The 18,132-nt window shown below is 44.9% G+C and overlaps 1 protein-coding gene across 3 annotated transcripts in view; it reads left to right on the forward strand.

Moving 5' to 3' along the window:
* LOC138665355 (NACHT, LRR and PYD domains-containing protein 3-like) overlaps positions 1 to 18,132 on the forward strand; it is a 205,238-nt gene that overhangs the window by 124,925 nt on the left and 62,181 nt on the right. For all 3 annotated transcript variants that reach the window (XM_069752756.1, XM_069752758.1, XM_069752755.1), the window contains exon 5: positions 74 to 181. In XM_069752756.1, coding sequence (XP_069608857.1) covers positions 74 to 181 — 108 coding nt within the window. The remainder of the gene's footprint in view (positions 1 to 73; positions 182 to 18,132) is intronic.

Here is an 18,132-nt window from a genome sequence, read left to right on the forward strand (position 1 = left end):
GGGGTGTTTCTATATCATCCAGGATTTTAAATAATGATGGTAATACTATTACTTTTAAGTAGCTTTATTTTAGTTTCAGTAGATGTCAATTTGCAAACTTAGAAGATCCAAATCGTGAAGAAGAGCAAATAAGTTTCCTTCTTCGTCTAAGTGATCAACAAAGTAGAATCCAAGAACTCAGGTAAAATTTATATTTTTTAATATGCCAAGATATTGCAAATAATTCTTTAATGCTAATATATTTTTATTGTGATATATCTCTTACATTAATTTTTCTTATAAACTCAATACAAAATGAGGACACCAATCCTTTACCCCATCACGATATGCGCCGCATAAGTACTGTGACTATTGAAGCAATTATATATATATATATATATATATCTATATATATAATTGTCTAAGGGTTTTTCCGTCTGTCTGTCTGTCTGTCCTGGAAATCCCGGCTCTCTGATTGGTCGAGGCCGCCAGGCCTCGACCAATCAGAGACCGGCACAGCATCGACGTAGAAATCCCGCGTCTCTGATTGGTCGAGGCCGCCAGCGACGATGATGTCATAAAGGACGTAGAAATCCCGCGTCTGATTGGTCGAGGCCGCCAGGCCTCGACCAATCAGCAACGGGCACAGCGACGATGATGTCATAAAGGACGTAGACATCTCAAGTTTCTGATTCAGCGATGGGCACAGTATCGACGTAGATGTCATAATGGTTGCCATGGCGACGATGATGTCATAAAGGTTGCCTCGACCAATCAGCGACGGGCACAGTGTGCCGCGAATTCTGGAATCATCATTGTCCATATACTACGGGGACATGCATATTCTAGAATACCCGATGCGTTAGAATCGGGCCACAATCTAGTATATATATATATATATTAAAATATTTTAAAAAAAAGTTCAAATCACCCCCCATTCGTCGCATTCAAAATAATTTTTTTTTTAAGAATACACATATTTGGTATCGCCGCGTTCAGAATCACCCAATCTATCAATACATTAAAAGACGGTAAACAACGTAGTGAAAAAAAAAAATCAAAACGTCAGAATTACTTTTTTTGGTCAATGTGTGATTAAAAGATCACATCCACACCAAAATGGTATCATTAAAAACGTCAGCATGGCACACAAAAAAATAAGCCCTCACCCAGCCACAAATCATGAAAAATGGAGATTCTACAAGTCTCGGAAAATGATGCAATTTTTTTTTTTTGTTTAGCAAACTTTGGATTTTTTTTCACCATTTAAATAAATAACAACTTATACATGTTTGGTATCTACAAACTTGTAATGACCTGTAGAATCATGATGGCAGGTCAGTTTAGCATCTAGTGACCATGGTAAAAAAAATCCCCAAAAAACAGTTGTGAAATTGCACTTTTTTTGCAATATCACCGCATTTGGAATTTTTTCCCTGTTTTCGAATACATGATATGTTAAAACCAATGGTGTTGTTCAAAAGTACAACTTGTCCCACAAAAAATATGTTTTCACATGGCCATATTGACCGAAAAATAAAAAAGTTATGGCCATGGGAAGAAGGGGATCAAAAAGCAGAAAGGCAAAAATTAAAAAGGGCTGTGACGCGAAGAGGTTTAAGGTAACCCGCCAGCAGGATTTTGTTCAGTAAACTACAGACAGTCAGGTTGGTGCCGATATTCTGATTAAAATGATACCTTGGTTGATGAAATCCATCTTGTGGTTGTTGTCTAATCTTTATTTGTAATTTTCAGTTAGGTCGGGGTCCCACTTGCGCGTGCAATGTGAGAAACTTGTGCGAGTCTCTCACCTCAATACCTGGCACTGCCGCTGGCACTCGGGACTGGAGCGTTCAGCTGCACAGAAATACATGCAGCCACACGCTCTGGTCCTGAGTGCTGGTGGCAGTTTCGGGTACTGAGTTGAGAGACTCGCACGAGTTTCTCGCATTGCCCTCGCAAGTGGGACCCCGGCCTTAATGAGATTCATATACTCTGGGGTGGCCTGTGGGAGGTCTTCATGTGGTGCTCTGCTTCCATATTCATCTGTGTGGCTTCTAACAGGTGACTGATCCCTCACTGACCTGCCCCCTAGCTTACATACTGAATATAATGTTTTTTAAAGAAAATTCACATTCAGCAGGCAGGTGGCAGCGGCGCTGTAGTGTGATTGCATCTATAATATCTTTGGAACTATTTTATTTGATTATATAAATTTATTCAGGAAAAAAAAATTCACATTCAAAATGGAACCGTCAATGCCTGCGTAGTGTGAAATATCCAGAATCAGTGATGGTTTGGGGAGCCATGTCATCTGCTGGTGTAGGTCCACCGTGTTTTATCAAGATCAAAGTCAGCACAGCCGTCTACCAGGAAATTTTAGAGCACTTCCCTCTGCCGACAAGCTTTTTGGAGATGGAGATTTAATTCTCCAGCAGGACTTGGCACCTGTCCACACTGCCAAAAGTACCAATTCCTGGTTTAAAAACAACAGTATCACTGTGCTTGATTGGCCAGAGAATCTATGGGGTATTGTCAAGAGGAAGATGAGATACACCAGACCCAACAATGCAGACGAGCTGAATTCAGGCTGCTATCAAAGCAACCTGGGCTTCCATAACACCTCAGCAGTGTCACAGGCTGATCGCCTCCATGGCACGCTGCATTGATGCAGTAATTGATGCAAAAGGAGCCACGACCAAGTATTGAGTACATTTACTGAACATACATTTCAGTAGGCCAACAATTCGGATTTTAAAATCATTTTTTCAAGATGGTGTTATAAAGTATTTTATTTTACTGAGATAATGACTTTTTGGGTTTTCATTGGCTGTAAGACATAATCATCAACATTCACAGAAATAAACACTTGAAATAGATCACTCTGTTTGTAATGACTCTATCTAATATATGAGTCTCACTTTTTGCATTGAAGAAATGAAATAAATTAAGTTTTTGATGACATTCTAATTTTGATGACTATATTGTATATATATATATATATATATATATATATATATATATATATATAATATATAATTGCCTAGAATACTACTTCCTGCAATTTGTGCCAACTTCCTGTCCGGAGCTAATGTCCGGAGCTAATATCCGGAGACAAGTGACGTCAACAGTGTCCAGTGTCTGATTGGTTGCCGCCTGCTGCGAGCGACCAATCAGAAACGTGCCGTACTGTGACACACTCCGCCCGCCATTTTGGTGTGATTTTTGAATTTTTACCTCACAGCAAGTTTCTACTGCGTGGAGGCGGGCCCAGTGACGTTGCTCTTCAAGCTCCTGCCAAATTTCGTCAAAAAAATGATAATACCATTTACCAAAACTATATATATTTAGTTGTGAAGTGGTTCAGTGACATTTTCACACCAATTTTGAACTTTTGTTTGGTGTTTTCTCCATATACTGCCTATTATTTTTGTTCTTTCTTACTATTATTTATTAATTGTATTATTCTTACATTTGAATAAATAAAGTATATATGGATTCTAGACTCCCGATTCTTTAGAATCGGGCTGCCATCTAGTATATATATAATTGCCTAAGGGTTTTTCCGTCTGTCTGTCTTTCTGTCTGTCTGTCTGTCCTGGAAATCCCACGTCTCCGATTGGTCGAGGCCGCCAGGCCTCGACCAGTCAGCAACGGGCACAGCATCGACGTAGAAATCCCGCACCTCTGATTGGTCGAGGCCGCCAGGCCTCGACCAATCAGCGACGGGCACAGCGACGATGATGTCATAAAGGACGTAGACATCCCGCGTCTCTGATTGGTCGAGGCCAACGACAATGATGTCATAAAGGACATAGAAATCCCACGTTTCTGATTCAGCGACGGGCACAGTATCGACGTAGATGTCATAATGGTTGCCATGGCGACGATGATGTCATAAAGGTTGCCTCGACCAATCAGCGACGTGCACAATCTGCCGCGAATTCTGGAATCATCATTGTCCATATACTACGGGGACATGCATATTCTAGAATACCCGATGCGTTAGAATCGGGCCACAATCTAGTATATATATATATACACTAGATGGTAGCCCGATTCTAATGCATCGGGTATTCTAGAATATGTATGTAGTTTATTTATCAAGATTTTAGAATAATACATTGAATGCACAGGATTAGGCCGGACTGCACCTGTCGCTGATTGCTCGCGGCCGGCCACATAGTATATAGCACAGCCACATAGTATATAACAGCCCACATAGTAGATAGCACAGCCACGTAGTATATAGCACTGCCCACGGAGTATATAACACAGCCTACGGAGTATATAGCACAGCCATGTAGTATATAACACAGCCCACGGAGTATACAGCACAGCCACATAGTATATAGCACAGCCCACGGAGTGTATAACAGCCCACATAGCATATAACACAGCCACGTAGTTTATAACAGCCCACGTAGCATATAACACAGCTCACATGGTATATAACAGCCCACGCACGCAGTGTATAACACAGGCCACATAGTGTATAACACAGGCCACATAGTGTCTAACACAGCCCACGTAGTATATAGCACAGCCCACGTAGTATACTGCACAGCCCACGTAGTATATTGCACAGCCCACGTAGTATATTGCACAACCCACGTAGTATATTGCACAGACCACGCAGTATATAACACAGCCCACGCAGTATATTGCACAGCCCACGCAGTATATTGCACAGCCCACATAGTACATTGCTCAGCCCACGTAGTACATTGTACAGCCCACGTAGTACATTGCACAGCCCACGTAGTACATTGCACAGCCCACGTAGTACATAACATAGCCCACGTAGTATATTTCACAGCCCACGTAGTATATAGCACAGCCCACGCAGAATATTGCACAGCCCACGTAGTATATAGCACAGCCCACGTAGTATATAGCACAGCCCACGTAGTATATAGCAATGTGGGCATTATATCCCTGTTAAAAAAAAGAATTAAAATAAAAAAAAGTTATATACTCACCTTCCGGAGCCCCCGGATCCAGGCGAAGCGTTTACCGATGCTCCTCGCGCGCTCCGGTCTGAAGAGTGCATTGCGGTCTTGCGAGATAATGATGTAGTGGTCTCGCCAGACCGCTACGTCATCATCTAGCGAGATCGCAATGCATGAAGCGGTCACCGGGGCGTCGCGAGGAGCGGGAAAGGCCTGTTCTGGATCCCAGGGGCCGACGGACGGTGAGTATATAACTATTTTTTATTTTTTAAATTATTTTTAACAATAGATCTTTTTACTATTGATGCTGCATGGGCAGCATCAATAGTAAAAAGTTGGTCACGCATGGTTAATAGCAGCGTTAACGGAGTGCGTTACACTGCGGCATAACACGGTCCGTTAACGCTGCCATTAACCCTGTGTGAGTGCTGACTGGAGAAAGTATGGAGCAGGCACTGACTGCGGGGAGGAAGGAGCAGCCTTTTTGCCGCCGGACTGTGCCCGTCGCTGATTGGTCGTGGCTGTTTTGCCGCGACCAATCAGCGACTTGGGATTTCCGTTACAGACAGACAGACTGATGGAAGTGACCCTTAGACAATTATATAGTAGATACACTACTCAAAAAATAAAGGGAACACTTAAACAACAGAATATAACTCCAAGTAAATCAAACTTCTGAGAAATCAAACTGTCCACTTAGGAAACAACACTGTTTAACAATTAATTTCACATTCTGTTGTGCAAATGGAATAGATAACAGATGGAAATTATTGGTAATTATCAAGACACACTTAATAAAGGAGTGGTTCTGCAGGTGGGGACCACAGACCACATCACAGTACCAATGCTTTCTGGCTGATGTTTTGGTTACTTTTGAATGTTGGTTGTCCTTTCACACTCGTGGTAGCATGAGACGAACTCTACAACCCACACAAGTGACTCAGGTAGTGTAGGTAGCTCATCCAGGATGGCACATCAATGTAAGCTGTGGCAAGAATGTTTGCTGTGTCTGTCAGCGTAGTGTCCAGAGGCTGGAGGCGCTATCAGGAGACAGGCCAGTACACCAGGATACGTGGAGGGGGCCATAGGAGGGCAACAACCCAGCAGCAGGACCGCTACCTCAGCTTTTGTTCAAGGAGGAACAGGAGGAGCACTGCCAGAGCCCTGCAAAATGACCTCCAGCAGGCCACAAATGTGCATGTGTCTGCACAAACGGTTAGAAATCGACTCCATGAATATGGTCTGAGCGCCCAACGTCCACAGTTGGGGGTTGTGCTCACAGCCCAACACCGTGCCGAACGCTTGACATTTGCCACAGAACACCAGGATAGGCAAATTCACCACTGGCACACTGTGCTCTTCACAGATGAAAGCAGGTTCACACTGAGCACATGTGACAGATGTGTGTTGTGAATTCTGTTGTCGGGCTCCCTCCTGTGGTCATGAATGGCACTTCGGCTGGTTCTGTCCATGGACTTCCTCTGGTGGGTGTTTCTGAGTTTCACAGGTGACGAGGTTAATTCGTTAGCTGCTGCTCTATTTAACTCCACTTAGATCTTTGCTCCATGCCACCTGTCAATGTTCCAGTATTGGTCTGTTCACTCCTGGATCGTTCTTGTGACCTGTCTTCCCATCAGAAGCTAAGTTCCAGCTTGTATTTCTTTGGTTTGCTATTTTTCTGTCCAACTTGCTATTTAATTTGTTGTCTTGCTTGCTGGAAGCTCTGGGACGCAGAGGGAGCGCCTCCGCACCGTGAGTCGGTGCGGAGGGTCTTTTTGCGCCCTCTGCGTGGTCTTTTTGTAGGTTTTTGTGCTGACAGCAAAGTAACCTTTCCTATCCTCGGTCTGTTCAGTAAGTCGGGCCTCACTTTGCTAAATCTATTTCATCTCTGTGTTTGTATTTTCATCTTTACTCACAGTCATTATATGTGGGGGGCTGCCTTTTCCTTTGGGGAATTTCTCTGAGGCAAGGTAGGCTTTATTTTTCTATCTTCAGGGCTAGCTAGTTTCTTAGGCTGTGCCGAGTTGCATAGGGAAAATTAGGCGCAATCCACGGCTATTTCTAGTGTGTTCGATAGGTTTAGGGATTGCGGTCAGCAGAGTTCCCACGTCCCAGAGCTCGTCCTTATTATCAGTAACTATCAGGTCATTCCGTGTGCTCTTAACCACCAGGTCCATTATTGTCCTGACCACCAGGTCATAACAGTACCGGTGGCCCAAAGTACTAATGCATCTCAATAGAGGGATAAGAGAAGTTCTGAGACCATTTTTTTTCTTTGCAGTGTGTTTTGTCTCTATTTTCCCCTTTACCTCTGGGTGGTTCAGGACACTGGTGTAAACATGGACATTCAAGGTCTGTCCTCTTGGATGGATAATCTCACTACAAGGATACAAAACATTCAAGATTTTGTGGTTCAGAATCCGATGTCAGAGCCTAGGATTCCAATTCCTGATTTGTTTTTTGGTGATAGATCTAAGTTCTTGAATTTCAAAAATAATTGTAAATTGTTTCTTGCCTTGAAACCTCGCTCCTCAGGTGACCCTGTTCAACAAGTAAAGATCATTATTTCTTTGTTACGTGGTGACCCTCAAGACTGGGCATTTTCCCTTGCGCCAGGAGATCCGGCATTGCGTGATGTTGATGCGTTTTTCCTGGCGCTTGGATTGCTTTATGACGAACCTAATTCAGTGGATCAGGCAGAGAAAATCTTGCTGGCTCTGTGTCAGGGTCAGGATGAAGCGGAGATATATTGTCAGAAGTTTAGAAAGTGGTCTGTGCTCACTCAGTGGAATGAATGTGCCCTGGCAGCAATCTTCAGAAAGGGTCTCTCTGAAGCCCTTAAGGATGTCATGGTGGGGTTTCCCATGCCTGCTGGTCTGAATGAGTCTATGTCCTTGGCCATTCAGATCGATCGACGCTTGCGTGAGCGTAAAGCTGTGCACCATTTGGCGGTACTATCTGAGCATGGACCTGAGCCTATGCAATGTGATAGGACTTTGACCAGAGCTGAACGGCAAGAACACAGACGTCGGAATGGGCTATGTTTTTACTGTGGTGATTCCACTCATGCTATCTCCGATTGTCCTAAGCGCACTAAGCGGTTCGCTAGGTCTGCCACCATTGGTACGGTACAGTCTAAATTTCTATTGTCTGTTACTCTGATTTGCTCTTTGTCATCCTATTCTGTTATGGCATTTGTGGATTCAGGCGCTGCCCTGAATTTGATGGACTTGGAGTATGCTAGGCGCTGTGGTTTTTTCTTGGAGCCCTTGCAGTATCCTATTCCATTGAGAGGAATTGATGCTACGCCTTTGGCCAAGAATAAGCCTCAGTATTGGACCCAATTGACCATGTGCATGGCTCCTGCACATCAGGAGGATATCCGCTTTCTGGTGTTGCATAATCTGCATGATGTGGTCGTTTTGGGGTTGCCATGGCTACAGGTTCATAATCCAGTATTGGACTGGAAATCTATGTCTGTGTCCAACTGGGGTTGCCAGGGGGTACATGGTGATGTTCCATTTTTGTCTATTTCGTCTTCCACTCCTTCTGAAGTTCCAGAGTTTTTGTCGGATTATCGGGATGTATTTGATGAGCCCAAAGCCAGTGCCCTACCTCCTCATAGGGATTGCGATTGTGCAATTAATTTGATTCCTGGTAGTAAGTTTCCTAAGGGCCGATTGTTCAATTTATCTGTGCCAGAACACACCGCTATGCGGAGTTATATAAAGGAATCCTTGGAGAAAGGCCATATTTGCCCGTCGTCATCACCGTTAGGAGCAGGGTTCTTTTTTGTGGCCAAGAAGGATGGTTCTTTGAGACCTTGTATTGATTACCGCATTCTTAATAAAATTACAGTCAAATTTCAGTATCCTTTGCCGTTGCTGTCTGATTTGTTTGCTCGTATTAAAGGGGCTAGTTGGTTCACCAAGATAGATCTTCGAGGGGCGTATAATCTTGTGCGTATTAAACAAGGCGATGAATGGAAAACAGCATTTAATACGCCCGAGGGCCATTTTGAGTACCTGGTTATGCCATTCGGGCTTTCCAATGCTCCATCAGTATTTCAGTCCTTTATGCATGACATCTTCCGAGAGTACCTGGATAAATTCCTGATTGTGTATTTGGATGATATTTTGGTCTTTTCGGATGATTGGGAGTCTCATGTGAAGCAGGTCAGAATGGTGTTCCAGGTCCTTCGTGCGAATTACTTGTTTGTGAAGGGGTCAAAGTGTCTCTTTGGAGTTCAGAAGGTTTCATTTTTGGGGTTCATTTTTTCCCCTTCTACCATCGAGATGGACCCTGTTAAAGTCCAGGCCATTTACGATTGGACTCAGCCGACATCTGTGAAGAGCCTGCAAAAGTTCCTGGGCTTTGCTAATTTTTATCGGCGCTTCATCGCTAATTTTTCTACTGTTGCTAAACCGTTGACTGATTTGACCAAGAAGGGTGCTGATGTGGTCAATTGGTCTTCTGCGGCTGTAGAGGCTTTTCAGGAGTTGAAGCGTCGTTTTTCTTCTGCCCCTGTGTTGTGCCAGCCAGATGTTTCGCTTCCGTTTCTGGTTGAGGTTGATGCTTCTGAGATTGGAGCAGGGGCTGTTTTGTCGCAAAGAAGTTCTGAGGGCTCGGTGATGAAGCCATGTGCTTTCTTTTCTAGAAAGTTTTCGCCTGCTGAGCGTAACTATGATGTTGGTAATCGTGAATTGTTGGCCATGAAGTGGGCATTCGAGGAGTGGCGTCATTGGCTGGAAGGAGCCAAGCATCGCGTGGTGGTCTTGACAGATCACAAGAATTTGACTTATCTTGAGTCTGCCAAACGGTTGAATCCGAGACAGGCTCGATGGTCATTATTTTTCGCCCATTTTGATTTTGTGGTTTTGTACCTTCCGGGCTCTAAGAATGTGAAGGCTGATGCCCTGTCAAGGAGTTTTGTGCCTGACTCTCCGGGTGTTCCTGAGCCGGCGGGTATTCTCAAAGAGGGGGTAATTTTGTCTGCCATCTCCTCTGATTTGCGGTGGGTGCTGCAAAAATTTCAGGCTGATAGACCTGACCGTTGCCCAGCGGAGAAACTGTTTGTCCCTGATAGATGGACTAGTAGAGTTATCTCTGAGATTCATTGTTCAGTGTTGGCGGGGCATCCTGGAATCTTTGGTACCAGAGATTTGGTGGCTAGATCCTTCTGGTGGCCGTCTTTGTCGCGGGATGTGCGTTCTTTTGTGCAGTCCTGTGGGACTTGTGCTCGGGCTAAGCCCTGCTGTTCTCGTGCCAGTGGGTTGCTTTTGCCCTTGCCGGTCCCGAAGAGGCCCTGGACGCATATTTCTATGGATTTTATTTCGGATCTCCCCGTCTCTCAAAAGATGTCGGTCATTTGGGTGGTTTGTGATCGCTTTTCTAAGATGGTCCATTTGGTACCTTTGTCTAAATTGCCTTCCTCCTCTGATTTGGTGCCATTATTTTTCCAACATGTGGTTCGTTTACATGGTATCCCGGAGAACATCGTTTCTGACAGAGGTTCCCAGTTTGTTTCAAGGTTTTGGCGATCCTTTTGTGCTAGGATGTGCATTGATTTGTCTTTTTTCTCGGCTTTCCATCCTCAGACAAATGGCCAAACCGAACGAACTAATCAAACTTTGGAAACATATTTGAGATGCTTTGTTTCTGCTGATCAGGATGATTGGGTGTCCTTTTTGCCGTTGGCTGAGTTTGCCCTTAATAATCGGGCCAGCTCGGCTACTTTGGTTTCGCCGTTTTTCTGCAATTCTGGTTTCCATCCTCGTTTCTCTTCAGGGCAGGTTGAGTCTTCAGACTGTCCTGGTGTAGATACTGTGGTGGATAGGTTGCAGCAGATTTGGACTCATGTGGTGGACAATTTGACATTGTCCCAGGAGAAGGCTCAACGTTTTGCTAACCGCCGGCGCTGTGTGGGTCCCCGACTTCGTGTTGGGGATTTGGTTTGGTTGTCGTCTCGTTATGTTCCTATGAAGGTTTCCTCTCCTAAGTTTAAGCCTCGTTTCATTGGTCCGTATAAGATTTCTGAGGTTATCAATCCTGTGTCATTTCGTTTGGCCCTTCCTGCTTCTTTTGCCATCCATAATGTGTTCCATAGGTCGTTATTGCGGAGATACGTGGCGCCTGTGGTTCCATCCGTTGATCCTCCTGCCCCGGTGTTAGTTGAGGGGGAGTTGGAGTATGTGGTGGAGAAGATTTTGGATTCTCGTGTTTCGAGACGGAAACTCCAGTACCTGGTCAAGTGGAAGGGTTATGGTCAGGAAGATAATTCCTGGGTTTTTGTCTCTGATGTTCATGCTGCCGATCTGGTTCGTGCCTTTCATTTTGCTCATCCTGGTCGGCCTGGGGGCTCTGGTGAGGGTTCGGTGACCCCTCCTCAAGGGGGGGGTACTGTTGTGAATTCTGTTGTCGGGCTCCCTCCTGTGGTCATGAATGGTACTTCAGCTGGTTCTGTCCATGGACTTCCTCTGGTGGGTGTTTCTGAGTTTCACAGGTGACGAGGTTAATTCGTTAGCTGCTGCTCTATTTAACTCCACTTAGATCTTTGCTCCATGCCACCTGTCAATGTTCCAGTATTGGTCTGTTCACTCCTGGATCGTTCTTGTGACCTGTCTTCCAATCAGAAGCTAAGTTCCAGCTTGTATTTCTTTGGTTTGCTATTTTTCTGTCCAGCTTGCTATTTAATTTGTTGTCTTGCTTGCTGGAAGCTCTGGGACGCAGAGGGAGCGCCTCCGCACCGTGAGTCGGTGCGGAGGGTCTTTTTGCGCCCTCTGCGTGGTCTTTTTGTAGGTTTTTGTGCTGACCGCAAAGTAACCTTTCCTATCCTCGGTCTGTTCAGTAAGTCGGGCCTCACTTTGCTAAATCTATTTCATCTCTGTGTTTGTATTTTCATCTTTACTCACAGTCATTATATGTGGGGGGCTGCCTTTTCCTTTGGGGAATTTCTCTGAGGTAAGGTAGGCTTTATTTTTCTATCTTCAGGGCTAGCTAGTTTCTTAGGCTGTGCCGAGTTGCATAGGGAGCGTTAGGCGCAATCCACGGCTATTTCTAGTGTGTTCGATAGGTTTAGGGATTGCGGTCAGCAGAGTTCCCACGTCCCAGAGCTCGTCCTTATTATCAGTAACTATCAGGTCATTCCGTGTGCTCTTAACCACCAGGTCCATTATTGTCCTGACCACCAGGTCATAACAGATGTGACAGAGTCTGGAGACGCCGTGGAGAGCAATCTGCTGCCTGCAATATCGTTCAGCATGACCAGTTTGGCAGTGGGTCAGTAATGGTGTAAGGTGGCATTTCTTTGGAGGGCTGCACAGCCCTCCATATGCTCGCCAGAGGTAGCCTGACTGCCATTAGGTACTGAGATGAGATCCTCAGACCCTTTGTGAGACAATATGCTGGTGTGGTTGGCCCTGGGTTCCTCCTAATGCAGGACAATGCCTGACCTCATGTGGCTGAGTGTGTCAGCAGTTCCTGCAAGATGAAGGCATTGAAGCTATGGACTGGTCCGCCCGTTCCCCGGACCTGAATACAATTGAACACATCTGGGACATCACGTCTCACACCATCCACCAACGTCACATTGCACCACAGACTGTCCAGGAGTTGGCGGATGCTTTAGTCCAGGTCTGGGAGGAGATACCTCAGAAGACCATCAGCCGCCTCATAAGGAGCATGCCCAGGCATTGTAGGGAGATCATACAGGCACGTAGAGACCACACACACTACTGAGCATCATCTCCTTGTCTAGAGGCATTACCACTGAAGTTGGATCAGCCTGTAACTTGATTTTCCACTTTGATTTTGAGCATCATTCCAACTCCAGACCGCCGTGGGATATTAGTTGTGATTTACGTTGATAATTTTTAGGTTTTATTGTTCTCAACACATTCCACTATGTAATGAATAAAGTTTACAACTGGAATATTTCATTCAGTGATAGTTAGGATGTGGTATTTTAGTGTTCCCTTTATTTTTTTGAGCAGTGTCTATACAGTGTATATATATATATACACAGTACAGACCAAAAGTTTGGACACACCTTCTCATTTTAAGATTTTTCTGTATTTTCATGACTATGAAAATTGTACATTCACACTGAAAGCATCAAAACTATGAATTAACACATGTGGAATTATATACTTAACAAAAAAGTGTGAATCAACTGAAATGATGTCTTATATTCTAGGTTCTTCAAAGTAGCCACCTTTTGCTTTGATGACTGCTTTGCACACTCTTGGCATTCTCTTGATGAGCTTCAAGAGGTAATCACCGGAAATGGTCTTCCAACAATCTTGAAGGAGTTCCCAGAGATGCTTAGCACTTGTTGGCCCTTTTGCCTTCACTCTGCGGTCCAACTCACCCAAAACCATCTCGATTGGGATCAGGGCTGGTGACTGTGGATGCCAGGTCATCTGGCGTAGCACCGCATCACTCTTGGTCAAATAGCCCTTAAACAGCCTGGAGGTGTGTTTAGGGTCATTGTCCTGTTGAAAAATAAATGATGGTCCAACTAAACGCAAACCGGATGGAATAGCATGCCGCTGCAAGATGCTGTGGTAGCCATGCTGGTTCAGTATGCCTTCAATTTTGAATAAATCCCCAACAGTATCACCAGCAAAGCACCCCAACACCATCACACCTCCTCCTCCATGCTTCATTCATGGTGGGAACCAGGCATGTAAAGTCCATCCGTTCACCTTTTCTGCGTCGCACAAAGACACGGTGGTTGGAGCCAAAGATCTCAAATTTGGACTCATCAGACCAAAGCACAGATTTCCACTGGTCTACTGTCCATTCCTTGTGTTCTTTAGCCCAAACAAGTCTCTCCTGCTTGTTGCCTGTCCTTACAGTGGTTTCCTAGCAGCTATTTTACCATGAAGGCCTGCTGCATAAAGTCTCCTCTTAACAGATGTTGTAGAGATGTGTCTGCTGCTAGAACTCTGTGTGGCATTGACCTGGTCTCTAATCTGTGCTGCTGTTAGCCTGCGATTTCTGAGGCTGGTGACTCGGATAAACTTATCATCAGAAGCAGAGGTGACTCTTGGTCTTCCTTCCCTGGGGAGGTCCTCATGTGAGCCAGTTTCTTTGTAGCGCTTGATGGATTTTGCCACTGCACTTGGGGGCACTGCAGCGTTCATACTCGTACTCACAGAGACTGTGACCAGAGACGTGCTGAGTGCCCATTGGCTCCCACAAAGCAAGAGGCCAAATGCTCCGGGCCTATGAGTACCGCATGCATATTGCTTAAAAAGACTGGGGGTGCTACCGTGAGCTGTACCCTGACTCCCCGGTGCATGTCTGTCGATCCACATTAGGCTCTGGCATCTCTGTGAAATGTGCTATGCTCCCTTTTTTGGATCCCGGACCAACGAACCCTCAAAAGACACCAGAGACCAATTGCTGACGCCAGGATTGTGCTCATCGACATCACCAGGACTACAACGGACACCCTACACGCTGACCGTTGTTGGCGCCATTCCCTAACCGGTGGACATTGCATACTGGACGTCGTCAGGACCGTATAAGTTATACCTTGTGCACTGTTGTTATTGTAGTACCTTGCATTTCTCCCAAACTGCGTACTCTTTTTACCTTAATACGTTGTTTCCCCACCTTCCTCCCTGCGTGGAGTATACACCTGTTAGTAGTAAATACGTTAACCCTTGCTCTGCTTCTGGTCCATTACTGCATCCCGCAACCTTGGCGTAGTCAGGCAAATACATCCTGATACCGCCCCAGCAGGGCCTCCATCTGTTTCACCTGTTGCAGTGTGAGCTCTGTTAGTTCTGCCCGCATTTGCTCTAGAATTCGGTGTCCCTCTTGCAGTTGTTGGGGTTCTGGTTCAGAGGACACGTCTACGGCCACTGTCCAGGGGTCTCCCTGTTTCACTGTCTGCTGGACAGCCTTTGATTTTATCAGCTCTTCCAGCATGTCCAGAATTTGCGCTAGTTTGCTCTTGGGCGGGAGCATGAGACTATCATCCCCGAGGTTGACACATCGCACTGGCACATTAACGTCATGGACAGTGGCTAGAGTCCGCACAACAAGGAGCCCTGGAGGTAGCTGCTCCATAAAAGCTGGCTCAATCTGAGCTTCAGCCCCTTCCAGAGGGGTACAGGCTCGATGGGCAGGGTTAACTCGGTTTGACCTGGTGGTAAAACAACGTTAGCTGCGGTTGGAACAATCACCTTTTTCAAAGTATTTCCATCACTCGAGGTTACTTGCGCCTGAGCCACCCGAATAAACTGCTGGAACACTTTTTTGGGGGGAGGGCAAGGGCGCCACTGTCTAAGAAATACGTCCGCGGATTTGATGATAATGAGGTCCAATGAGGGCCATTGCTGGAGTCTCCCACGGTAAACACAGAAGAGAAAAGACTGGGATGGGTAGCTGATTGGCAGCCGTCAACTTGATTACTGGGCCCCATTCAGACCGCATCACCTCAGAGAAGTGTTGTCTAAAGTATGTCTCTGGCATCGTGGTTACTTGAAAGCCAGTGTCAACCAAACAGCGTACGGCCCGACCATCCATCTCAGCCCAGACCAGAGGATTCATAGAAACTAGACCTGAGTGACTTCTGATTCTCCTTCTTGACTGCTCAGGCTCTGGGCGGCGTCCCCCAGCCATGGTGCCTCCTAGTTTAACAGACGTCGTTGAAGGGGTGACCCCCGTCGTACACATCCCCGGGCCAAATGTCCAACTTCTCCACAGTTATAACAGGTAGATATACACACAAAGAGAAGGAGTAAACGAAAAAACACTACCAAAAATAAAAGAAAATGATTTTATTAAATCAATTTACAGACAAACATATGTGACCTTAAATAAGAAAATCAATCAAAATACCATGAGGAGGATACAGAGCCAGTACACTGAGGAGAAAGTGACAGGTCAGTAGTATGACATGGGTAAGCAAGGAGAGCAGCACTCAGGTGCAAACTGACATTAACATGGTAATGTCCAATAACACATGCATATCACTAAATAGTACCGGCACCCATATTGCTGCCCCAAAATAGAGCGCTACATTAAGTTTAATGCTTACCCATTGTAAGTCCAGACCTGGAGACAATCTCCCCGCAACCCCTGACGCACGTTTCGCGTGCCCGCTTTCTCAAAGGGGAAGTAGGCCCATAAAATGGGGAAGTTGGCCCATAAAAATATAACATGCTGTTCGATTTTTATATTTAGTTATAACAGGTAGGCAGTTCTTCCCTGAGAGACGTTATCATTTCCCGACGGGGCTTAAGATTAACTCTACCCCCTCGCTGGTGCTAAAGGTTTCTTTTTTGCATCAGACAATTCTTCTTTTCTGTCCCAGATCTTTTTATGCAGTTCTTCCACCCAACTTGGTACAGTGGCCATTGATAGGGATACCTCCCCACACCGAACCTTCCCCGTTGGGACCGTTACCCCCTGCTTTTGCTCCCGTGTGCGCGCTTCACCCCCAGTCTTTATAAAGGTTAAGCTAGGCTCTATACCCGCAAGCGCTCCCGTAAGGCCTGTTTCAACAGCGTATCTCTCAAGCCTGCCACCAGCTGATCCCGCAGTACTATGTCAGGAGGCCCTACACCTACGCCATCTCACGTGATAAGTGCAGCGTGGATCTCCTGCAGCGCGTTCATAAAGTGGGCCACGATCCCTCCCTCCCTTTGCACACAGCTAAATAAGCGCATGCGCAATTCTCCGACATCTGTGAGATCTCTGTGCATTTCCTCCAGTATTTTCAGCACCTTGTCAAAAGTGTCCCTTTCTTGGGGGGGGCAGAGCATAATGGAACTCCTCGCCTCCCCTTCTAGGGCCATCATGGCAACCTGTATGATGCCACCCACGGTCACGGAAGCTCTGCAGCCAAGCAGCTTATTCACCAATGATTTCACTGGTCTACATAAAAAAAAAAAAAATTCTGGCATGGGCTTTAAAAACAGTTTTAGACTAATTTGAGGGTGCTGAATTCAAATCTGATCTTATAATTTCTCTATCACATCACAATTTTGCGCTATAGGTATATAGCCCATTTTCATGAATTCCATGATAAATATAAGTAGTGTATGAAAAGTGCTGGTTTATACGGTTCACTAAGGTAAATTTAGTTTTCATTTAGTCTCCCAATAAATGTGAGAATATCTTTGTTTTCTTTGAACATGCATAATTCCCATTTGTTATGATAACACCCTTGTTTTCTGTGCTACTGGGACAGTAGAGCTACAGCAGAGCATTGGGTGAAAACTGAATGGCCTCAGCGACAGAGTTTGGCATCTGGCAATAAGAATGTCATCCATGATCCTCTAGTGGATAGGAAGGACATTGTCTTTCCTCCCTTACACATAAAACTTGGATTGATGAAGCAGTTCGTCAAAGCTCTCAATCACAGTGGAGAATGCTTTAACTATATATGTTCAACTTTTCCTGGTCTTAGTGAAGAGAAGAAAAAGGCTGGAATATTTGATGGACCTCAAATAAAAACACTTATGAGAGACCCAAATTTTATCACATCAATGAATGAGACAGAAGAAAGAGCTTGGAATGCATTTTGTAATGTGGTGCAGAATTTTCTAAGGAAAAAGAAAGCAGACAACTATGAAGAGATTGTGAAAGAGCTACTAATGAGTCTGCGAAATCTTGGATGCAGAATGAGTATCAAGATTCACTATTTACACAGCCATTTGGACTTTTTTCCAGAGAACCTTGGGGATGTGAGCGAGGAACAATGGGAGCGTTTTCATCAGGACATTAAAACAATGGAAGAACGGTATCAAGGCCGGTGGGACTCACATATGATGGCTGACTATTGCTGGAGCTTGATGAGAGACAACCCAGAAGCTGTACATCATAGATCAGCCAAGAAAATAAAAACTGACATTTGTCATTCATCTGTGTGCCATATATACAGTTAGGTCCATATACAGTTAGGTCCATATATATTTGGACAGAAACATCATTTTTCTAATTTTGGTTATAGTCCTTACCACAATACATTTTAAGCAAAACAATTCAGATGCAGTTGAAGTTCAAACTTTCAGCTTTCATTTGAGGGCATCCACATTAAAATTGGATGAAGGGTTTAGAAGTTTCAGCTCCTTAACATGTGCCACCCTGTTTTTAAAAGGGCCAAAAGTAATTGGACAGATTCAATAATTTTAAATAAAATGTTCATTTTTAGTACTTGGTTGAAAACCCTTTGTTGGCAATA

Source organism: Ranitomeya imitator, chromosome 2 (assembly GCF_032444005.1).
Source record: "Ranitomeya imitator isolate aRanImi1 chromosome 2, aRanImi1.pri, whole genome shotgun sequence".
In the NCBI taxonomy this organism is placed as follows: Eukaryota; Metazoa; Chordata; class Amphibia; order Anura; family Dendrobatidae; genus Ranitomeya; species Ranitomeya imitator.